This window comes from Lissotriton vulgaris, chromosome 3_1 (assembly GCF_964263255.1).
Source record: "Lissotriton vulgaris chromosome 3_1, aLisVul1.2, whole genome shotgun sequence".
In the NCBI taxonomy this organism is placed as follows: domain Eukaryota; kingdom Metazoa; phylum Chordata; class Amphibia; order Caudata; family Salamandridae; genus Lissotriton; species Lissotriton vulgaris.
Window position 1 is genome coordinate 1,248,976,788 of NC_141689.1, and position 25,759 is coordinate 1,249,002,546.

The following is a 25,759-nucleotide window of genomic DNA, read 5'->3' on the forward strand; positions in this document are numbered from 1 at the left end:
GGCCCGGGGAATGACGTCCCAGGGGTGTCCCGGGCCGGCAGCCAATCACAGCGCGGCCCAGGCAACAAGGGGCGGGATTTAAAAAAAGAGTCAGAAACGCCCACGATTCGCGTCCTGACGGGGGAAACAGTGATGGACAACCATGTCTTCCAATGGCTAGCCTCCATGGAGCTAGCCAATGGAAGAAGGGGCGTGTTCAAGTCCCCCATACTGTTATAACATTAGATTTCACCTGCGCGAAATGCTGCTTGCGCAACTTTCGCCAGGCGAAACCTAAAAATAACATCTGATGTGTAGCAATCCCAAACGTAGAGCCATGTACAGCATTGCCACCTAAGGGGATCAACAAATGTAGGCACTCCGCTCATTTTCACCTTCCATATAATGAAGTACCCAACAGGCAAAGTGCATTCATCAGATCACTCAATCTGTAAGGTGCGATCTTACATCATTCCTACTGCAACCAATCCTGTCAAAAATGGTTTACAAAAACACTGTCAGCCTCATGATGCAGGAGGCAGCGACTGGAATGGGGGCTTAATTGCGTGTGACCTGACCTGACTGTGGTCGGTGACGGTCGATCCACCCGCCGCGCGCCTCCCCGTGAGTGTGCCCGGTGCCCCCACCTGCCTGTCCCTGCTCGCTCCCATTGCTTCTGTCCCTGAGCCTGCTTCTAGCCTTCTGGTTCCTCTTTGTTTGCCTTAGTTCTCCCTGGGCTTCTTTGTTTTGCCTTGGTTCTGTGCCCCCACCTGCCTGTCCCTACTCGCTTCCAGTGCCTCTGTCCCTGAGCTTGTTTTCTAGCCTTCTGGTTCCTCTTTGTTTTGCCTTGGTCTCCCTGGGCTTCTCGCCTTCTCCTCGCCCTCCCCGCTCCCTGCTGCTGCTCCCCTGCGGCCCCCGCCCCCCTGCTGCCGAGTACCCTATCCCCTCCCCGCGCCACCCCGCTCCCGCCTCCCAGCTGCTCCTCCCTCCCTCTGGATTACTTAAGTGGCAGCCAGCGCGACGGGGAGCTGTGACCTGACCTGACTGTGGTCGGTGACGGTCGCTCCACCCGCCGCGCGCCTCCCCGTGAGTGTGCCCGGTGCCCCCACCTGCCTGTCCCTGCTCGCTCCCAGTGCTTCTGTCCCTGAGCCTGCTTCTAGCCTTCTGGTTCTTCTTTGTTTGCCTTAGTTCTCCCTGGGCTTCTTTGTTTTGCCTTGGTTCAGTGCCCCCAGCTGCCTGTCCCTGCTCGCTCCCAGTGCCTCTGTCCCTGAGCTTGTTTTCTAGCCTTCTGGTTCCTCTTTGTTTTGCCTTGGTCTCCCTGGGCTTCTCGCCGTCTCCTCGCCCTCCCCGCTCCCTGACACTGCTCCCCTGCGGCCCCCACCCCCCCTGCTGCCGAGTACCCGATCCCCTCCCCGCTCCCGCCTCCCAGCTGCTCCTCCCTCCCACTCCGCCCCCCCACATCGCCAGATATGTCGGTGTCCGCACGTACACGCAGCGTTCACGCGCAGCGGGCACGCCGATTGTGCGCCGAAGGCGCGCCAAAGGCAAGCCCATCTGCGCCCGTCCGCGCCTGGACCGCGCCCAGCCCCAGACCCCCTGGCCTCAACAGATGCCAGCCCACCCGCCGGACTTACGACTACGCCACCCTCAACGCACTCAACAGCGGCCGTATCCCCGGCTGCCACCGAGCCACCCCAGGACGCACCCACGGACCCTTCACCTGCCAATCCTGCAAGTTCTCCTGCATCCGGACCTGCACTGCACCTGCACCCGCCAAGCCGAACACCAGCAGCAACCACTTGAAGTGCATCCTGCTTAACACTCGCTCCGTCCACAGACACGCCGTGGAACTATGGAACCTGCTCGACACCACAGCTCCAGACGTCGCCTTCCTCACGGAAACCTGGATGAACGCCTCCTCAGCACCCAACATCGCCATCGCCATCCCGGACGGATACAAGATCACCCGAAGGGACCGCGTCAACCAGACTGGAGGAGGCATCGCCATCGTCCACAAGAACACCATCTGCATCACGACCAACTCCGACGACACCCTCACAGTCGCCGAACACCTGTACTTCCAGATCCACACTGACCCCAAGACCACCCTCAGAGGCACCCTCATCTACAGACCCCCGGGACCACGCACACAATTTAGCGAAGACATTGCCAACTTCATCAGCCCGCACGCTTTCCCCTCCGCCGACTACATCCTCCTCTGGGACCTCAACTTCCACCTGGAGAACAACAACGACCGCAACACCACCACCCTACTGGAGAACCTCGCCAACCTCGGACTCAAGCAACTGGTGACCACCCCCACCCACTACGCCGGCCACACGCTTGACCCCGTCTTCTCCTCCAGCAAGGACATCTCCTTCAGCCACACCACCAGACTCCACTGGACAGACCACAGCTGCGTCCACTTCAACTTCAGAAAGACCACGCTCCACCACCACCCGCAACAGGACCCCCGCAGAAGCTGGAACAAGATCACAGCCGACCAGCTCACCACAGCCCTGAGCCAGAACCCTCCGCCAGCTCAGCGAACCCCAACCAAGCCGCCAACAACCTCACGAGGTGGATCACCAACTGCGCAGACGACCTCGCTCCACTGAAGACCCCCCCCCCGCCAGACCCAGCACCAAGAAAGCATCCTGGTTCACCGACGAACTCAAGAGCTCCAAGAAGAACTACCGGGCCCTCGAGAAAGCCTGGCGCAGAGACCCCACTACAGACAACATGACCACCCTCAAGCTCGCCACTCGAAAACATCACCAACTGATCCACGCCACCAAGAAAACCGCATTCAAGTAACGACTGGACAACAACGCCCACAACAGCAAGGAACTCTTCAACATCGTCAAAGAGCTCTCGAACCCCAGCGCCGGAAACAACGACATCACTCCCTCGCAAGACCTCTGCAACTCGCTCGCCTCGTTCTTCCACAGCAAGATCGCAGACATACACAACAGTTTCAGCACACAGCCGACGCTCCCTACGACCACACCAACGCCCCCCACCACCACCGTCCGCGCCTGGACCCCGATCAACACCGAAGACACCATCCGCACAATGAACTCCATCCACTCCGGATCACCAACCGACCCCTGCCCTCACCACGTCTTCAGAATAGGCGAAGAAAAAGATAGATCTGCCCCGTTTTCAATCAATAATAGGCTCTTCAAGAGTCCAGTTTTTTTTCCCAATAGTCACCCATTTAGCGCTCACCAATGTATCAGTGCCACATTAGATTCAGACAAGAACACATTCAAATTTATAAAAAAATATATCATTTTTATTTTTATTTACTTCATGTTTTAGAGTGCATATAGACATATTCATTTATTCAAACACCACGTCTTCAACAAGGCCGACTCCGTCATCGCACCCCATCTACGGGACATCATCAACGCCTCCTTCGACACCGCCACCTTCCCAGAGAGCTGGAAGAACGCCGAACTCAGTGCCCTACTGAAGAAACCATCAGCAGACCCCACCGACCTCAAGAACTACCGCCCCATCTCGCTACTCCCTTTTCCCGCCAAAGTCATCGAGAAGACCGTCAACAGGCAGCTGGCCGCCTTCCTCGAGATGAACAGATCCCTCAACCACTCGCAATCCGGCTTCCGGGCCAACCACAGCACCGAGACCGCCCTCATCGCAGCCACTGACGACATCCGAACCCTGCTCGACAAAGGGGAAACAGCGGCCCTCATTCTCCTGGACCTCTCCGCGGCGTTCGACACAGTCTGCCACCGCACCCTAGTGCTGCGCCTCAACAACATCGGAATCCAGGAGAAGGCACTGGAATGGATCATATCCTTCCTCACCGTAAGAACACAGAGAGTCCGCCTCCCCCTGTTCAGATCAGAGGCCACCGAAGTCATCTGCGGCGTACCACAAGGATCATCACTCAGCCCCACGCTGTTCAACATCTACATGAGCCCCCTTGCGGCCATCGCACGCCAACACAACCTCAACATCATCTCCTACGCCGATGACACTCAGCTAATCTTCTCCCTCACCAACGACCCCGCCACCGCCAGAACCAACCTACACGAAGGGATGAAAGACGTAGCCGAGTGGATGAGGAACAGCCGCCTGAAACTGAACTCAGATAAGACGGAAGTCCTCATCCTGGGATCTATGCCCTCCGCCTGGGATGACTCCTGGTGGCGCCATGGGCAGCGCACCCAAACCGACAGACAACGCACGCAACCTGGGCTTCATCCTAGACGCCTCCCTCTCCATGACCAGACAAGTCAACGCCGTCTCCTCGTCATGCTTCAACATCCTACGCATGCTACGTAAGATCTTCCGGTGGATCCCCACTGAAACCAGGAAGACGGTCACCCAGGCCCTCGTCACCAGCCGACTGGACTACGGCAACTCCCTCTACGCCGGAACCACAGCAAAACTCCAGAAAAGACTCCAGCGCATTCAGAACACCTCAGCACGCCTCATCCTGGACATTCCCCGACACAGCCACATCTCCGCACACCTGAGAAACCAGCATTGGCTCCCCGTCAGCAAGAGAATCACGTTCCGACTCCTCACCCACGCACACAAAGCTCTCCACAACCAAGGCCCAAAATACCTCAACGACCGCCTGACCTTCTACACCCCCACATGCCAGCTGCGATCGACCAGCCACTCCCTCGCCGCCGTCCCCCGCATCCGAAGAGCCACAACGGGAGGAAGATCCTTCTCCTACCTGGCTGCCAAGACGTGGAACACCCTCCCCATCCACCTCTGCCTGACCAAAGACCACCTCGCCTTCAGGAAGCAACTCAAGACCTGGCTGTTCGAGCAGTAGCGGACCCCCCTCCCCCAAGCGCCTTGAGACCCTCCGGGTGAGTAGCGCGCTATATAAATGCCTGATTGATTGATTGATTGACAGCCAATCCTACTCTGAAAGTAGACGCAGGCCTGCAGCCAACCGGTAAAATTGCAAAGTGACCAGTCCGAAGTGACCAGTCGGGCCACGTAAAGAAGGCAAAATATAGACAGAAGGTGAATTGGGAATTTTCAGTTGAGTCCTTATTACGGGCGGCAAGTACAGAACGTATGCGTGCATGGGAAGGGCAAATACAGAACGCCAGTCTTGAATCAGTCAGTCTTAAATCCTTTTCATAAGTAATTAATTCCCTACATGTGTACCATGCCACCTAGCAAAGAACACTTTTGCTTATCGGGATTACAAATGAACAAGTGGCCTCTTAGTGGCTTCCAGTCCCCAGTAACTCATGCGTTTTGTACTTCTTGTAGCCTGCAGGGTTTTCAGTGTATTTGTTTTGATCCAAGCTGGGCTTTCCCTGCGCCCATGGCAACAGCAACAAACAATAGGCATCTCGGCCGCCGTAGGAATGCGAGCCTGGGGAAACAAAAGCGCGCGGCGGGAGGCCGGGTGGCTGCAGTCAGGTACTGCACCCAAGACCAGCGTCACATGGGGGAACGAGCGGCAGGTTCCGGCTAGGGCTGTCACTGAGTTCCGTATCGTCTGCTGTGCCAGCTGCGCTTGAGGGATGCCGATTTCCTCCGGGGCTGAAGGGCATGTGGGCGTTGGGGTTGACACGTCCATCAAGTGGATACCTGATGGAGGGACAGACTTCCCGACCCCTAGGGACGTCAACTCCTACCTTCAAAGGTAAGCCACTGAAGGCTGGTACTGCGTCTGGGGAACTTATGTTAACTAAAATGCGCATAGGTGCTAAATATAAATGAAAAATATATATATATTATATATATATTATATATATATATATATATATATATATATATATATATATATATATATATATATATATATATATATATATATATATATATATATATATATATATATATATATATACATATACACACAAACATAGGGACACCATGTGTTTCCTACATTTGGCACACACAAGCAAGGTCCGACTAATGAAAATAAAGTTACACCTCCTTTAACAGAAAAAAACCCTCATCTATTCCCGTATTTGCATTTTTGGAGACATTGTGTCAGTTTGATGTGTATTGTACAGCTTTCAGTTCGCCTATATAGAAGCGCCAATGCCTATGAAAAGGGTGGGTACAAAACACCGTAGTACATCGAAAACAGTAACCCATTCCACACGAAGAAAGATAAAGCAAGTGCCAGTTATTCTTTCTGGCCCAGGGTGCTTGGATTGTGTTAGAAAAAAATGTCCACATCTAACGGTTTCCTTTGGTAGAGCAGCGGTTCGGCTAGCAACTATCGAGACAGAACGTTAGGGCAAAAAGGCGAATAACAATGTACTGATAGTGAACGCTGTACATTTGGAAGTGAGTGTACTGTACTGTTGATATAAACAACCTCGAGTAAAGAATACGTAAAAAGTGCAAAGAAGAATGCTTTTTGAAAACTAATAATGATAATTTTTGCGGCACTCGGGTATGGTCGCCAGTGGAATGTCCCGAGTGTCATGGGCCCCTGTGCAAGGAGGGAAACAGCCCCCCTGACTGTTGGTTGAACTGTGAAATACAGCATACAACTGGGTTCAGTGGGTCCTTCGGAACTATGGGACCATTGCCACTGCACCTGCTGCACCATGGAAGCCACGCCCCCGTGCTCGCACAGATCTCTCAATAAATAGTGTCCAGAATGGAATACGCCAAATGCATCCATGCTCCAGGTGAAACAGAGAGGCGGAAAGCTTACGTTTTTCTTATAGTTCTTCCTGACACCAGTGAATGGCAGAGGGGGCACTGTGATATGACAATTGTTAGGGCCCCAAGAATAGCATGTGTCACTTCTGGAAGTATTTCATTGACCACGTTGCACTGGTCACTCAACCTTGTCTCATCTCTCCTTCTTCTGCCACTTTAGTTTCCATGAAGGGCCAGTGACCAACAGACAGAAACAACACGTCAGTTTGGGGCAATAGTTTGGCTCACTGCAGTGCAGGGCACATTGCCGAACAATGATAAAAAAAAAAATAGAGCATATGTGGCGTAACGTCCAGAGCTGCCGACTTTGGAACCGGAGGAACCGGGTTCTAGGTTTGGCGTGGGTTAAAAATCCTGTGATTCTGGGCAAATCACTTAACCTTCCAGGGCCTTAAAATCCAAAACATGATTCTGTCCTTGTGTAATAAAACTGGCGCTCATGTAAAGCGCTACAATACCTTTGGATCGAGTTCGCTCTATATAAAACTGCAAAAGACATGCAGTGTCCGACTTTTACAAATTAAGAAAAAAACACAGTCGCTTTTCAAGTGTATACATTGCTGGTGGGAGTCTTGGATTCGTAGTTTGCTTGTTGTCTTGTTGTTCTGGTTTCGTGGGGCGTTGCTTTAATTATTTCTCCCTCGAGGGACCCTCCAGGGGAGGTGTTCCGTCATTTCTCGAAGTGCAAGAACAATGCAAATCGTTCCCCACAGTCCCCACTGCACGCTTCGACTTGATGCTCCACGGCAACTTTATACACGTCCGCTAGGGGTCGCCCTCAGTTCACGGATATAATAGAATGTTTGAAGTTTACACACACAGAGAGATCGCATTGACTTTGTCATACTATTTGCAAAAGCAAGGAGCATGCCGCCCGATTCATCAAAGAAAATAGCGCCCGCAAAGGGCCAGATTCTGAGAATCTGGCCCTTTGCGAGAGCGATTTTTGCATTTGGGATTCAGCATCCCAGATGTAAAAATCGCTAATTGCGATCTCGCAATTTTGCGAGGAATGACATTTAAGGAATCTCTATTTGAGATTCCTTAAATGCAATTCAACATCCAATTTAATATTGCGAATTCGCAATTTCTTGCCGCAATTTACCGCGAGGTCAGACCTCGTGGTAAATTGCGAAAACTCAGAAAAATGCATTTAAATGCATTTTTCTGAGTTGCATGTTACACACACACACATGTGTGCAACACCTGTGTAAAATTTCATTTGAGGGGTGCTACTGGGTGTCCTTTGGACACCCCTGGCACCCTTCAAATCGCTATCTTATTTGCGATTAGCAAATTGCTAATCGCAAATAAGGAATACTCCCCATTCATTCCTATGGGCCTTTTGGCCCATAGGAATGAATGGCGAGTTATTCCTTATTTGCGATTAGCAATTTGCTAATCGCAAATAAGGAATATGTAGGAATCGCATTTCTTCATGCAATTTCTACATGAATCCCGTTTTGCAAGTCCTTAATAGCGAATCGCTATTAATCGCTATTAGGGCTTCGCAAAATGGGAGTATGATGAATCAGGCTGATGGTTCATTGCTTTGTGGCAAACCTCTCACAGCAACAATGTAGCCGCACACTTAAAAGGTGTAGTTTTTCAAAAGCATTTCACTAATGTGACAAGTGGGGAGAGTCGGATATTCGTTGGTACACAATACCGAAACGCACTATACCTTTGTTCCTCTCTTGGAGGGTCTCACGGGGTACCCTAAGTGAGAGGCAAAAGTGACGTCAGTGGTGGATTATATTACAGTGCTTAATTTGTAAATAAATAAGTTCCAGGGCCCTCGTCAGGAGGCACTGCAGTTTGCACCAATCATTGCCTGTGTAACCATCGCACTCCTACAAGGGTGACAAATAGGGCTATTCCAGGTCCCCAAAGCTATAACAATGGTTTGGGCGGCAAGTATTAGTCATTTTAATGTCTAATGACTTAATAAATAATTGTTGTTGTGCTTATCTCTAAATTAGGCTAACCACACCATCATGCTGCAGACTTCCCATAGCGCCGGTGTTGACAAATACGTGTGGTACGAAGCACTGGAAACCACCGGATCAAATTAAGCACTCAGGGCCAGATGCATCAAGCATCCATTTTGCGATTCCTTATTAGCGAAAATTAAGTAATCGCTAATAAGGAATAGCAAAATGGAATGCATCAAGCAATCTCAAAAAAAATAGCGATTCCTTAATTGCGACTCGCAAATTGCGAGTCGCAATTAATGAATACCTCCCCATTCATTCCTATGGGCCTAGAGGCCCATAGGAATGAATGGGAAGACAATCTCAATTTGCGAATCGCAATTAGCGATTCGCAAATTGAGATTGCGAGTTCAAGGGTGCAGGGGTGTCCAAAGGACACCCTGTTACACCCCTGAATGTGATCTGTGTACATATGTTGCGCACACACATGCCCTTAGGGCATGTGTGTGCGCAACATTAAACTTTGAAAAATGCACAAAAGTGCATTTTTCAAAGTTTTTGCAAATTACCATGAAGTTGTACTTCGTGGTAATTTGCGTGCCCTATTAGCGAATTTGCTATTTTTGATACTTTCATGCATTGCATTTAAGGAATCTCAATTAGAGATTCCTTAAATGCAAACAATCGCAATTTAGCGAATTCTCTATTTGCGATTTTTGCATTTGGGATGATGCATCCCAAATGCAAAAATTGCACTCGCAAAGGGCCAGATTCTGAGAATCTGGCCCTTTTGCGAGCGCATTTCGGTTGATGCATCTGGCCCTCAGTGTCTAATTTGCAAAATATTAAGTGCAGGTGCTCACATTTATTTTTTAGGAGGCCACACCCACTTCACCGACTCCGCCCACAGAATGTGTGTAAATCTCAGGGGCGTAACACAGGCCCCCGCAGCCCCTGCAGTGCGGGGGGGCCTCTAGCTCAAAGGGGCCCCCTCGGCACTGCACTCTGGCCGAAGAGCTACTGATTGAGCCCGGAGGGGGCCCCTCTAAGTACCGTGCAGGGAGGCCCCCTCTCTTTTCTTTACGCCAGTGCCAAAATGCAGTTTTAGGAAAGGTCATTTGAGGACTTGAGGCAGCTTTGCAAACTTAAGAGAATGTGCTTGTACTGAGCTGTTTAAAAGAAAGGAAGAAATGAAGGAAGGAATACATTGAAGAAGGCAGCAACAAATGCAAGTCCATAGAAAGTAATAGAGGCAGCGACTTAACATTTTAAAACACATGGGAACTAATTTTAAATCATATTTACTTAGCTTAACGTTTTAAACATATAAATATATTATATTTGATATTAACAATATATATAAATAAAACATAATAATAATGGACTTTTTGTAAAAGTAAACATTAGTGTTTCTTTAACCCCTTCGATGCGGCCGCGATTTTTCCCGTGTGCGGCCGCCGGCCGAACACGGGCGGGCCATGACGAACCCCAGCCGTCATCAGCACACGAGCACCGTAGTGCATGACGGCTGGGGTTCGTCACCAGCATGGAAAGGGTTAAGTTTAAAAAAAATAAAATTATATTAATTTAAATTAATTCTGTAGTTAACTTTAATTTTTGTATTACATAATACATATATATATATATATATATATATATATATATATATATATATATATATATATATATTTTAAACTTTAGATGGGATTTTTTTATTTGAAAAATAATTGTAATTAAATATATTAAATATAATTTAGCATTTTATTCAAATTATGTTAATAATTCTCTAGCAATTTTGAATTTTGTTCTACATTTAACATACATATTTTAAATTAATGTGCATTAATATTTAACAATAACATATTTGACTATCTTTTTTAAGTTTAATAAACTTTTAAACTTTTGCATAAACTTAACCACAAGGAGATCTCTGCCTAGTTGGCAGAGACCTCTGCCTATATGTGAAAAGTTACAAGTAGTAACTTTACACTCTTAAATTAGGCTCCAACCTCTGAATTTAGGGAGTGGGACATTCAAGTCTACACTTTGAGTAACTGTAAACTCGTTAATGGTGAATAGCCAGAGTACGTAGGGTACTCAAAAGTGTAAGAGTAAACTTACATGTGTAGATTTACTCATGTGAATATCCACCATAGTCCCGTCACAGATCTTAAAAAGCCTGTACAAGCAGCAGCGGTGTGTCCATTGGGGTGTAGGGGCGTAGCCCCACTAAGCCCTGGACGCACCGTGGCACTGCTAAGCTTAATAAATATAGCTGCTCAAATTCAGTAAAACGCAGCCCGGGAGTGAGAGAGACACAGATCATTTTGTCAATGCCTGCCGGAGTGCGCAGGGGGTGGGGGTGGGGGGGGCGGGGCTGCTGGCCTGCTGCAGCTGCTTGAGTGACAGTCTGCAGCAGGCCAGCATTGTACGCATGATACTGCCAGGCTGAGACTTGCCCGCGCATGCGCTGATGCCCTTAGGCATAGAGAAGGGGCCGGGGGTGAGGCTTCAGCCGGGCCGGGTTCTAAAGGCTGCCCAGGGCGAGCAGTCCATGTGCCATCCTAGCCAATCCTGGCGCTGCATGCAGCGCCAGGATTGGCTGCCACCACGCAACGACCATTATTGGATGCCGTCCGGTCATTTACATTGCCAGCACGTGGGCCCGGGTCTCGGTTTCCCCTCACTTGACTTCTCTACTTCTCGTCTACCGTCCTTCCGGCGGGGGAACAGGAGGCACTTTGCAGCCGACAATGAAACCTTGGCAGCTAATTGCAGCAGTGGGAGATGCCCTTCAGGTAAGTCAGGATAAGGAAGCTTTAAACATTGTAATGGAGGGTTGGGAGTAGGGAGGGGAGGGGGGCGCGAGTGATGCAAAGTACATGCACACCCTGTAACTGCATTTCAATCATGTACAGAACCAGAACAATATGGCGCGTGCAGTGTCTGAGGGTATTAGTGGAGACCAACAATAACATGATGCCGTATTTGGTATGTTGTAGTGCGATGCATCCATTTCGGGGACAACAAGTGCATGCTTGCCTCAGTGACGTCAGTGCGAGCCATGGCTGTCTGTCTTCTCTTCCATAGCCTCGTGTTTTTCAGGGCGCGTGAGTAGTATAGTAGTTCGTCCCAGACCGGAGTTATCTCATCCTCGGCTCGTACATTCCTCTTAGTCGTTTCCCTTGGAATGTTCTGCTTTACTCGATTCCCAGCAGAGAACATCTGGGTCTGTACTGCTTGAGATGTGTGCGCTAGTTGAGATGTGAAGTGCTTGGTTCAGAGGCTCTTGCATTGCAGTAGCAGTGACGCTATGTTCAGTGTTTAAAATATGTGGTGCAATCTTTGAGGCCCTCTCTGCGCGCTCATTAGTGCTCCACTCGGATGCTCTTCGCACTAATTGAGGTGTTAACGCGCATTGCAGACTCTTATTTCTTGGGCGTGGTATTAAGTCCAGTAAGGAGGCTTCAGGATCTATCAACTCCTTTCTGTCCATTCCTTCGGAAAGTACCTCTTGACTTTTCCCCAACATTCTGCTATTATTGGACATTAGCAGAGAATATATTGGAAAGACTCCTTTTTGAGGCAGCATTAGAATAGGAGGCCCCGGGGCCCGAGGTCTGATACATCTTGATTATTTTTCATGGGGTGAGTTGTGCTCTGTGTAGATAGTTAAATTGAATTAACTTCAAGAGTGCGTTCTCTACAATTTTTGTTGTGTAGCTTTGTTCAGTTGCCTGCCGTCATCGCTTATTATTAAAGAACATTTGATCATATTCGGCAGAGTTTTGTTCAATAATGTAACTGCTCTTCTTCGTTATTGTTTAAAACCATAGATCATGTTGTAAAATAGGCTAGTAGTTGTAGTGCTAGTTGCTGTATTTTTTGCTGCAAATAATATGTGCAGATTAACTGTGATTTGTTAACTATGGACGCTTTTGTAACCCCGTTTTTGCTCCCTGAGAAAGCAAAAACGGGGCACACAGAGGGGAAAAAACAGTGTCACAGAGGGCAAAAACGGGGCACAACAGAGGGGAAAAACGAGTGCCAAAGAAAGCAAAAGCAGGTCACAAAGGAGGGGGAAAACAGTGGCACAGAGGGCAAAAATGGGGCACAACAGAGGGGAAAAACGAGTGGCACAGGGAGCAAAAACGGGGCACAAAGGAGGGGGAAAAACAGTGGCAAAGAGGGCAAAAATGGGGCACAACAGAGGGGAAAAACAAGTGGCCATGTGTTTGGCGTGGGTTGGTAATTATACACACCTCTGTAGCAGTGTCCAATTGGGACAAAAAATAGGCCCGGCCACCAAATTAAATATGCGGTGAAACTGTAGAACCCCCCCCCCCCCCCCCCCCCCCCCCCCCGCCCCCATCAGATAGCTAAACAAGTGGCCCACATTTGCAAATCAGGACTTGTTTAACTTTGTAAAGACATTAAGTATAGGTGTTTTGCAAGGTGTCGGAGACTATCCATCTGTGCTTGCTGCAGCCAACGTTTGTGGTAATATCAGAGAAATCAACTGTAAAAACCGACCTACCACACCGTAAAATAGGTCCACGTCAATCCCAAAAATAAATTACCTATACGCTGACCTGTCGCACCAGCCCTTAATGTACTGCCAGATTGTCCTACAGGCCAGTGCGACCCTGTTGTGTAATATAGGTCAGGAGGTGCAGTGCTGATTGTGCTTACTGGAGTTTTGGTTGCAGGTAATGTTGAGTCCGGCAGTGACAGGGATGCTGGGATAGGGGACCGGAGGCAGGGAGGAATTGATATGTTTGGCGCCTGTTATTGTGTGCCTGCCTCCAGAGCTGCCCAGCATTAACGCAGACAGCTCCGTGTTTGTGAGGGGCTTCCGGCTGTGTGATTAGAATAGGGATTGAGAGACTGATGGAGTAATCACCAAAAAGAAATGTTGTCTGCCTCCTGCCGGCACCCTACTTGAGAAAGGCGCATGGTATGTACGCATGAGGGGGCTCGCTGGGGGGAGAGGTCTTGTGTTTTTGAAGTACAAACACCCCCACACACCCCACAGCCTTAGAGTATGTACTTTCAACTCTTCGGATGCGCATCCATACTGTGCAAACAGACATTTGATTTCTTGAGGAAGAATTAAATTAGAGGGCATTACACTGACGATGCCTGTTATCTGTAATACGGTAACCATAGCAATAATGTAGATACCCATGCATCTGCCTATATTCCATCACTTGGTAAAACATGTATATACTTTGACATGATGTGGTACATTTGTTTTTGTCCGACTGCAAAACGCTGATACCGAAAATGGAAACTGCAGCTTGCACATTGTGTGGGAAAGCTCTAAAAATGGGTGTTCAACCAAAGTTTTGTGAGAACATAATTTCTATATGGTTTGAGCACATCTACTTATTTGGGTAAACACCAAAGCTAAAAATAAGCGAGGCATTTTAATATGAGCTCTGACACGTAATATTGTTGTTGTAATTACACTCTGCCCGAATGTACCTATTTTATTGGCCAGTTTTATTTCACTGCCATACATATTGATGATGGGTGTATTTTTCATGTTGCAGATCACTTGGTGGTTTGCAGTGTCATATTGCCGTGTCCAATAGATGTTTGCTTGGGTTAATTAAATGACTAACTTTCCCGAGTTGAATATCCCAGAGTATGCGCCCAAAAAGTTTAAATTTAGTTGCCTAACTATTTCCATTGATGTGCTGAATTTCTTAGGCAGGACCCGCACAGCGCAGTGTTAATGTGTTCACAGTTTCTCCTTTGCTGTCTAGGCATTTCAAACAAATGTGAGTAGGCAGTGTGCACGTTAAGGAATTGAAACTGTTCTCCTTTACTGTTTGGCAAACATTATACAACGTTATTCAAGCCTAAATAGGTCGATTGACCGTGTGAATTTTTTGTGTGGATCTCTTGCTCCTCCTAAAAACATATGCACAATATTTGCACTTCCAGAGGTGCACTTGGAGCACAAATGTGTGATATCTCGCTCATGTGGGGACAGCAGTGGGCGATATTCGAGCCCCTCCGGCTAACAGTGCCTCAGAACCAACTCCCCCTGATGTACACTTATCTATGCCAGCTGTACTCTAAGAGTGATTGTCAGTGCCTGACGCATCTCTAGTTCTAGAAGTTACCATGAAATGGCCCCAAGTCGACAGGACTATGATAGGCAAACCACTTAAGGCATCTACTATGGCAGTGACATTGATAATCACTTATTAATATACTTTGTCCACAAATAATGAAATCAGGTCAGTGACTTCAGGAGCGAGTGGGCCTATACCTGTATACTTGCAGGTCACAGGTTCAAGTTGCAGCAGATCATCCTTTCAAAGTAGACGGTTTAAGTAAAAGCGTTCTAAGTAGTATGTAGTGTTTACATTTCCTTTAAATTAAGTTATCAGAACCCCGATATCACTGAAAACAACGAATTGGTTTATTTTGTAGAAATATACCTGGAAGTTTGAATACAGTATATCGGATTATTAAATGTTTTAGGGCTTTTGCCTACAGCAAACATAATGTACTCAAGGTAATTACAATATCGGTGATTACTGCATGCAGTTCTGCAATCTACTCCTGCTGCTTTGTCAACAGAGCAAAGCAGAACATTATTTCAGAAAATGAAGTAAGATCTTTCCCAAAATGAAGGTAGCCTACGTGGTTTCCCCCTTTCTCTGCTTTGTGTGATCAATTGCACCCTTTTCCATTAAAACAGCTACTTATTAGTACCACGTGCAAACAGGTTGTATTTTTGTAAAAATAATTATACAGGTTAAAATATCCTGGCTAGCTGGTGTGGGTGCTTGTGCAGGTGATCATGGGAAATTCCTTTTCTATTTTATGTACTTTAAAGTATTATTAGGGTTTGGTGTTCCATAAGGACACACCAGATCGTGATTTTTGATTCGTGGAAGCTCCTCCAGTGTCATTGGAGTGTTTTTTCGACTTTTCCAAAGACAACTACGAGAGTCCCCCTCCTCATTGAAAGTTGATTGTTTACCGAAGGTTTAGCTTTTCCAAATTCTCTGCCATCATGCTCTGCCATCATACATGGGTTTGAACAAGTTCTGGAAGGTTCTGAGCAGCATTCCTGTTCATTTCAGGTACATCATGGAGCTAATTACCAGTGTCCAATAGAGGGTTTTGGAGTTATCTAGCATTTCTAACTATTAGCTACATTTATATACAATTACACATAAAAATGTGTATACAGAAACATAACAGATGCAGTTGAAATTGTTATCCTGGATTTCACCAGGGTTACAAATTGCCTTAACGTCTCTACTTTGGAGACCCGGAAATGGTTTGTCTCTTAAGTGTAAGAATGGTGTTTAATTCAGTGAACCAGGGCTTTCATTGAGATATGTACCAAATAATGTGCCATATGGACTGAATCATTGGTAGTATGAGGTGTGAAGCAGGAGGAATACTAATGCCCAAGCAGTCATTGCACACTTCTCAGAGGTGCAGCGAGTCAACCAAAAACACATCACATAAAGGTGTGTCCAATAACCCACTGATTCAAACCTTTGCTACTAGAGGTACAAGGATCTTAACAGTGGCAACGTGTACTATCCAACTGCTGCCCTGTCTGATGTGCTGTTCCAAACATCACTTTTAATCTGGTAATATCACCTTCGAAAGGATGCGCTCTAACTAGATGTAAAACATGACCTGCCACTATTGAACAGGAACCGGATGGAATCCACACTTTAAAAACAAGTCTGATTATTAAATACAGGAGCCTTCACTGTTAATTCCACTGTTTGATTCAGCTTTAGGCATGTCCATGTGTATTTCTGGCAAAAAGACATGCAATATTATGCCGTTTTTGAATTGTACAAGGAAAAGGCATGATAAATGCAGTCCGGATGCAGTTTGAGGTTGGCTTCCTTTGACAATACAGGAAGAGCAATTCTTTTAACGTTAACTTTTCTCGTCCTAACAACTAATATTATTGTGTATAAGAGAAGGCGAAGAATACAACGGGGGCACTCATTATAGGTGTGTAATGCAGAGTTGTTTTGCTTACAGGAACTGTAAATCAGATTAAACTTTGTTATTATCCACTTGCCTATTTTTACTAAGTGGGCAATAAATGATCACATTTAAAACTGCGCACATTAGGTGGTTACTGGGCACTATATGTGGTGGTCACTGCTAAGGACGGCAGGACAGCATTTGTTTTAGCACTTTGTGAAAGCTGATAATCTAAATCATTGCGACTGAGATGCCTTTATTTAATTGCCTCAAGCTGTGCATGGTGCGAGCATGAGCCACACTGTTAAAACATGGTATTTCAAGCTGGTATTTAAAGTCTTATAGTCTGAATTCAGCACCTGAGCATAATAGGACGGAATGTATGAAGCTCTGTGATTATACTGAATAAGCAGCTACCTATGTTATGCCATCTATTAATGTAATAATTGCACTTTCACAATTGCTTTATTAACCTTCCTGCTTTCTCAAATTTGCTTGAAAATGCTTGATTTTTCTTCTTTTTTCTCAAAATTTTCTTGGGGGGGGGGTTATCCCCCCAACCCCCCCTTTTGGGGTCCGGGCTCGCTCGCTACAGTGCTGTATGCAAGTGACTTGCCGCCCCACCACTTTCAAATGTCACCCACCGCCCCTGTGTACAAGGCAATAGAATGATTGCGTGTTCCGGGGATAAGAATCTAATCCCGTGCAGTAGCTCTCAGATTCAGGCTGAATGGTGGTGTATGGGGAATGCATACAGGCAAGCAACATTTCTGTCTCTCCCTTCATTGCGCCTACCTTTCAGTAAAGTCAGCATGGACATCATTTATGGGTCCCAAGAGTTTGCAGTTGCGACCCTGGGCTCTCCCTTGCAACCACTGGCATTGCCCTTGTGACCCTTGACCTCTGGAGTGACCAAGCTGCACCTGGAAAAGAGAAATCTATTTACAGGGTGCACTTCTTTTAAAAGAAGAGCAGACTGTGGCTTAGATCCCTAAGATTGTAAACAGCTGCACAGCAACGGTTACAATTTAGGTGCCAGAGCAGCCCACCGTCTAGGCCCAGGGTGCACAGTAGCTTCACTGCAGTGCAACCATTCGTGGCGGCCATGGACACCGTGTGTCACATCAACTGAACTCACCTGAGAGCGAAACAGCTTCATGGAACATGCAATGACGACGGAGGGAGTCCCCGTAGAGAAACATTTGAAAATGTTAATATAATCGTTTCGGGACTGTGATTCTATTTAGCAGTTAACTTTATCTTGAGTGTGCGTGTGTGTGTGTGAGAGCATGTGAGCAGGTGTGTAAGTGAAAATGACCATTCCGCCACCGGCATATTGTATTTCATTCTTGGCAAAAGACTTACACTGGCATACTGTCTGTAATTGTTGCTATAAGGGGGTGCACCCATTTCATATAGGGTCTACTCATTGACATACAGGGGGCTACCACTGCATATTTTGAAAAAACAGAGTCAACTTCTGGGTCACGTCATGCTACATTGGCTTGGCACACCCTTGCCTTCTGAGCCAATTTGTGTGAAATCTGACCACATCTTCTCAGGGCATAATCTCTCCCCTCCTCCAACCCCCCATGCCCTCCTAGCGAAGTGTATTAGCGTGATTAAAGCCTGCACTGCTACAGCCAACTCTGTTCCTGGTCTTTGTGCTTTTCAGCCATAGTTGTTTCTTTTTCATGCCCGATACAGCTGGCATTGTGGAAAGTAACTGGACGCTGGTGACTGTAATTGGGCAGCATAGAATGGCCATCTGACAAAGGATGGGTTCCCCTGTGTATGTGATGGCTTTATCCCTGGTATGGTTGCAGCCCTGTTCAAATATGTGTAATAACTAAAACAGATGTGTACTTCTTAAAACAGATGTGCACTTCTTAAAACAGATGTGTACTTCTTAAAACAGATGTGCACTTCTTAAAACAGATGTGTACTTCTTAAAACAGATGTGTACTTCCTCTATCACTTTTTTTGTTATTTTTTTAGCCCTGGTTTTAATTTCACTCTTATTGTACTTTAAAAAAAACGTGTTTCTACCTAGGATATCATCCGGGTCGAAGGTCACATCACTTGGTGGTTTCACCCTTCGGGGTGAAAATCGCAACCTATGCAGATGACACCCAACTGATCGTCTCGCTGTCCCTTTTGGAAAGCCAGGGGGAAAAGTTTGCATCTTGTTTAACTAACATGTCATGGATGTCGGATTCCCGGCTTAAACTAAATGGGACTAAAACGGAGCTGATGCTCCTTGGCAACCTGTGTACGACACTTCCTAAATCCATGTGGCCGGCCAGTCTAGGTGCCCCCCCAGCTCCCAAAGAAGCAATAAAAAGTCTTGGGGTTTGGCTGGAACATGAGCTGTCAATGAGTACTCAAGCTAAACGAGTGGTAGGGACCTGCTACGGACTGCTCCGGTCGGTGCGGAAGATCCTCCTGCTACTCCCTGAAAATTCCCGGAAATTACTGGTGCAAGGATTAGTTTTATCAAGGCTGGATTATAGCAATGCCCTATTCCTTGCTTCACCAGAATCCACTTTGAATGTGCTCCAAAGAGCTCAGAATGCGGCAGCACGAATGCTCACTGGTACTGCCTAAAGATCCTCAGCCAAGCCTGCACTTAAGGCCTTGCACTGGCTTCCAATCCGAGCTCGCATAAAATTCAAATCCCTCTGCATTGTGTTTAAAGCTTTGCAAGGATCGGGCCCTCCAATTCTTAGGGACCTGGTTCGCCCTTATAAACCAACGCGAGCCCTTCGCTCGGATGATGGTAACTTTGTGGTGATACCCAGAGCAAAAAAGGTGAGGTCCGGCGGCCGCCGGTTCTCCATTAACGCAGGCCAATTATGGAATGCTCTACCGCTGGCCCTGCGGAAAGAACCTAACCTAGCGAGATTCCGCAAAGCATTGAAGACTCACCTTTTCCCCCTGTAGGCTTTCTCTTCAGTTACATTTGGTGGTGGTCCTGTGTTTCGTTTTAGCGCTGGGACGCTCGAGGGCAGCCATGCGCTTTATAAATTCCTTTTCATTTCATTTCATTTCATTCATTTCATTTCATTCACTTCCCTTCCTGTAATGCTACCAGGGGTAATGCTTAGTGGTGTCACTTCCTACGATGTCGTCACAGGTCAAAGGGCATGTGATGTCACTGCACCTAACCCTGGCATTTTGGTGAATCGAAGTTCATGAAAGTCAGGCCTCTCTCTTCGTGGAATTGGAGATGCACCCGTGCAGATCTGTGTGCATCTGTCTGTGACCGAGATATAAATACAATTTGCAAAGAGGCAAGATGCATTTTTTTCTGAGCAATTGGTACATGCGTGGCGTTTTGCACATACAAAATAACCTCTTTGTAATTTTGATAATGTAAAAAAATGCTTCTATCACCTTGTCTGCAAGTGTGCAGATGAAGAAAATATGCTCCTTCTAATCTCTGCCATGTAGTAGAATAATCATGGTCTGTCTCGGTTCGATTTAAACAGAAGAAGATCTTTTCGGGGAGGAGGCCCACATAAAAAGAAATGAGGGGAGTAGATAAGATGCGAATAATATGTGGAGTAGAGAATTCTACACAGGAGTAAACCAAAAAGAAAGTTCTCTGCTGGTAAATCCAATGGGTTGGTTTTGAAATTGTTACTTGTATTAAACTTGTCCAAAATTTGGAGGCGAGAACATTCCTAAAAGTTCATGCTACTAGAATTGTACATTGTTAAAGAAGTTTACATCGAATAATTGCTATGAAGGCATAGATCTGAAAATAGGGTTTCCTTTGTCGATACATTAACAAGTGCTTAATTTGTAAACGAAAATAAGAACCAGGACCCTCGTCATGAGACCACTGCAATTCGCACCACCAGTTTTCATGCCAGCACTGCCAATTACAATAGTCATTAGGCAGTATTGCATTGTATATGCAGTATACCTTTGTACTCTCTACCATTCCTATGTGACTATTAAAGTATATCCATTTGTATCCCTTCCTTATGTATATAGAGATAACTCTAATCACTAGTACATGCAGTAGACCTTTGTAATATCTACCATTCCTATGTGACTCTTAAAGTATATCCATTTGTATCCCTTCCTTATGTATACAGAGATAACTCCAATCACTAGTACATGCAGTAGACCTTTGTACTCTACCATTCCTATGTGACTCTTAGAGTATATCCATTCGTACCCCTTCCCTATGTATATAGAGTTAACTCTAATCACTAGTATGTGCAGTAGACCTTTGTACTCTACCATTCCTATGTGACTCTTAGAGTATATCCATTTGTATCCGTTCGCTATGTATATAGAGATAACTCTAATCACTAGTATATGCAGTAGACCTTTGTAATATCTACCATTCCTAGGTGACTCTTAAAGTGTATCCATTTGTATCCCTTCCTTATGTATATAGAGATAACTCTAATCACTAGTACATGCAGTAGACCTTTGCAATATCTACCATTCCTATGTGACTCTTAGAGTGTATCCATTCGTACCCCTTCCCTATGTATATAGAGATGACTCTAATCACTAGTACATGCAGTAGACCTTTGTAATATCTACCATTCCTATGTGACTCTTAGAGTATATCCATTTGTACCCCTTCCCTATGTATATAGAGATAAGTCTAATCACTAGTACATGCAGTAGACCTTTGTACTATTTACCATTCCCAGGTGACTCTTAGAGTATATCCATTTGTATCCCTTCCTTGAATGACTTTACTACCTTTACATTTGCAATGTTTTTTGTATCTCTTCCTTGTGTGACTCTATAACTTGTACATTTGCAATTTTTTTCTGTGTGTATCTTTTATGTAACGCATGTAATCCTAAGTCCTTATGTTTCGCAACTGGTTCCTATGTAAAGCGCTCTGACATCTTTGGGTAATGTTCGCGCTATATAAAATCGCATTAAATAAAATAAAATAAATAAAAATAAAAACACAACTGCTGGCCATCGCACTCATACACGTGTGAGATGCCTGACTATCCCAGGTGCCCAACACTGCAAGAATGGCGTAGGGGGTGGGTATTAGTCCCTTTGAATGTATATTGAATTGATAAACTACTGTTCTGCTCATTTCTAAATTAGACAGACAGCGCCACTATGTGGCCGACTGTCATAAGTGCTGGTGTTGACAATTAATTGTCTGTGCTGAGCCACGGAAACCACCACTCAAATTAAGCACTGGTAACACATCCAAGATGTCACCCATGTCCTTTTGTCAAACTTTCACCAATAGGATACGCATGTCCTTAGTCGTGTATTTTTTTTGTAATTGCATATCAGAGTTTTTTTATTTCTGCTTGTGATTTTGGGTATGAAACTGCTTTGTAATTCCAGATTCTCACAACCCTTTCTGGTTTGTATCTGCTAGATCCAGACTTTGGTTTGTTTTACATAGATCAAGTAGTTTTTTTGCAATTGTTTCATCCAGTCACGTTCTACGAATCAGTGGTTTAGTAATATTATTTGTGTGCATCATTCCTTCAGCTTCTAACATGTCTTTTTAAACAGACGTGTTCACATGGAAGCAATATGGCTCAGAGAATTAAATGCTCAGTGCTGACATCTGCAGTCATTGGAATATCATGAGTTGAAACACTAACACATCAAGTCAGCCTTTTATCTTTCTAAGGAAGGTAAATAGATATTATTACGTCGGATAATAGTACAGACTGTTATTTACAGAGTCTGGGACTAACTGATTATAAAATGTCTCCAGAAGTGAAGCACTTTGGTGATGCACCTCTAGAAAAGAACAGAGGGGACTGTGATGCAAAGGGTTAAAGAAAAGACAACACATCACGCGCACATGTACTAACCTTTGTCATTTGTTGCTTCTCTTTTATCAGGTGGGGGTTTCCTTGTCCTTACTTGACATTTTGCTATAAGAATAACTCCGCAACATAGTACTAATGCACTGACAGTCAATGCAACATCCCTTGGCGATTAATTAGTAATCCGCTCGGCTTTAGATGAGAGGCGATGAAAACAGTGAATGAGGTTAGCAGGTGCAATTGCATGGCTTACATTGTCAACACATCTGCTTAGTACATGGCCTAAAGATTATGGTGTCTATGGCCAAAGCATGTTTTGGCCCCTCCTATGTGAACATTTAGATTTAGCAGTGTTCGAAACAATACATACATGGCTGGATTTCCAGAAGATGCAGTCGGTACAGGTAAGAGTGGTGGGGTGAGGCAGGGAAGTCGACATACGACCAGTGGCGGCTTCTCCACTAAGGCGGAGGAGCGTCCCCCCACTGCTTCAGCTGCAAGCTGAATGTAAAAAATAAAATGATAATCACGGTCGTCATTATCATTTTGTTTTTTGTATTCAGCTTGTAGCTGAAGGGGGGGGGGGCTGAGCTCCCCGCGCATCCCAGAGGAAGGAGTGCTGGCTGCACCTAAAGAGCGCATGCCGGCAGCCGCGGTCGGCAGTAGGAGTTTCTGCAGGGCGGTGACGTGGGGAGGGGGAGGGGCACGGTGGGGGGTAGTAATGTCTGGATTACGGTTTAACAGGTGAGTAAACATATAAATGAATAAAACGAATTTCGTTGCGTGCACTGCATCACCAAATGCGATGCAGTGCGCGCAACGAAATTAGTTTTATTTATTTATATGTTTTCTTACCTGGTAAACTCCGTTATCCATACATTACTACCCCCCACCCTGCCTCTCCCCCTCCCCACGTCACCGCCCTGCAGAAACTCCTACTGCCGACCGCGGCTGCATGCCGCTTTGACCGGCCCTCTCGGGCTGGTGAATGCATCATGCGCATTTTGCATGTTCTCCACCAAGGCTACATAACAGCCCGGGGTAAGAACATGCAGAGCCTGCCAGTCCCTGTCTGAGCACTGAACCATGGCGCTCAGACCAATCACAATGCTGCTAAGGCAGCGTTGTGATTGGTCAGGGGATTCTGGCAGAATGGGTGCTTCCTGCTAAGTGGAGAGGAGGAGGGAGAATGAAGAGGCGGTGGCTGTGGTCGGTGGAGAAAAAGTAAGTCCATTCTTTTAAATTATAACCTCCCTCCCCTCCCTCAGTACCCCGCCCCACCATCCTTGGTCAGTAGCAGCTGCTACTGCATACGACGGGCTAGGAACAACAAAACAAATAAATAAATAAAACCACCTACCTTCCGCTCGCCAGATCGCAGAGCCTGCGATGCAGGGAGCAACAAGGTAAGTGGTTTTATTTATTTATTTTATTTTTCCGATCCCGCCATATGTTGACTAGCACCACCGCCCCACCCTGCCTCACCACTCTTACCTGTACCGGCTGTGCCTGAATCCCAGGCCTCATACACAGAAGAACGGCTGGCTGGAATGGCAGAGATGTAGTGGACATGTTTAATTGCAAATAGCACGGCACATTTATGCCCATTCAGTGAAATTTTTTAAAATTAACTATACAGAATACTCGAAAAAATTATAGCGCTGTTGTGTTTACTTCTAGGCACTTTGTTATGTGAGATAACTCGATTGCTTCTTGACATTGCAGCCGAGGAAGCCTCAGAGTTAAGTGATGTGCTGAGGCGGTGCATGCTTGTGTAGATTTACATTAAAGTAATGAGATGCATACCAGTTCCTGCCTGCTCTGAGGGGAGAGTTTGTTCGGATCTCAACGCATGCCACAGCCTCTGATTTTAGACAACAGATCTCTTCATCAGGTTGAACAAAACAAAATCTATTGACAGCAGTGCAATTCCTCAGGTTAAATAGATGCCTTCAAGCAGGCTAGACTTTATCTTCTTGTAGGAAGAGCTTCTCTGAGGATACAGTTTTCTTACAGGCTCAAGAGCCAATCCAACAGTATCAAGGGATCTTATATGCTCAGATCTCAAACATTTTCTCAAGTTGACGAGTTTGGGCAGTCTCAGTATGCTGACAAGGAGCCGACACGCATCATACAGAAATCATTCAGTTCTTGGACAACAGCCCTATTCCTCACGTGGCAGAGATATTACAGACTAAGAGCCTGATTTAGAGTTTAGGAGACGGGTACTCTGCCACTAGCATAACGGATATACCGTTTAGCGTATTACAAGTACATCATATCCTATAGAACTTATAGCAAGGTGGACGGGATATTTGCCACATTTGTGATGGAATAACGCGCTCACCAAACTCACAATCAGGTCCTTAAGTCTCAGACAAAAAATATTTATCAGTGTACTCAGATCTCAGAACCTCAGACAGATGACCTACCCTTCAGTCCACAGATCTCCTAAAAACTCAGTGGTCACAAAAGTTCTGTCCCAGGTTACACACAATGTAAAAGCCAATGCCTTCAAGCGCAGTGCCTTCCTTTGGGATACAGAGCTCACACTTGCTCAGGCACTGGAAAGCTGCCTCCAGGTTACACACTGTGCAGAAATAATCAATAACGAGAAATTAAATTTGTACAAAAATGCATTGACAAAACCTTTACATCGACAAACTAAGGCGGTCCATCATTACCCTTCAGTGACGTTTGTACCGGAGTAGGATCTCTCGGGCATGACAGATCCAGCCGGTTTGTGCTGCTGTGTTGTTCTGGATCCCAAATAAGAAGTGGAGCTGCTAGTGGTGCCCTAGCAGGACACATGCTGACTGGTGTCTGCAGGTAAACTACAGGTGTGGGAGACAGCAAAGAATCTGTGTGTCTGCATGAGTGTATGTTTTTTGTGTGTTCACATGCTTGTGTATATGTGTGCCGGCATGCGTGTCTGTGTTTGAGTAAATGGCTAGCAGTAGTGTTTGTGAGGAGAGCCAGTGCTATCTGGCTTAATTCTTGCTCTTCCTTTAGTTCCACCTCTCCTTTCCATGGCCTACAATGGTGGCTCTGGCATAATGGTGCCCTCCTTAACCTACTGAGGGCACAATTGAGTTAACTTTGTCTCTGGCATGAAGGCCATGAACTTAGGATGCTGATTTTTGACATATTGGGGCATTCAGAATGTGGATGTGGCTATCCCAGACAGGGAAACAGCCATTACAACGCATCTGTTTTCCCGCATACCAGTACAACGCAAGCGTTACCATGCATGCGTTGTAACAACGCATATTCATTTCTATGCATTTTTTTACAATGCATGTGCTTTTAACACGCATGCCTTTACAACGAATTTCGTTGTAAAGGTATGTGTGGTAAAATCAAACACAAGGAGATGATGGACAGAGT

The 25,759-nt window shown here is 46.1% G+C and overlaps 1 protein-coding gene across 4 annotated transcripts in view; it reads left to right on the plus strand.

The window, feature by feature from the left end:
• Positions 1–25,759, plus strand: part of LOC147727746 (uncharacterized) — a 493,048-nt gene that overhangs the window by 131,633 nt on the left and 335,656 nt on the right. The window contains exon 1 of one of the 4 annotated variants that reach the window (XM_086961750.1): positions 5,351–5,629. The exons of 1 other annotated variant lie outside the window; for it this stretch is intronic. In XM_086961750.1, coding sequence (XP_086817876.1) covers positions 5,508–5,629 — 122 coding nt within the window. In that variant the 5' untranslated portion in view covers positions 5,351–5,507. Of the gene's footprint in view, positions 1–5,350; positions 5,630–11,138; positions 11,402–25,759 lie in introns of those variants that run through there. 2 more of the 4 variants (XM_086961749.1, XM_086961753.1) reach the window with 2 other exon arrangements.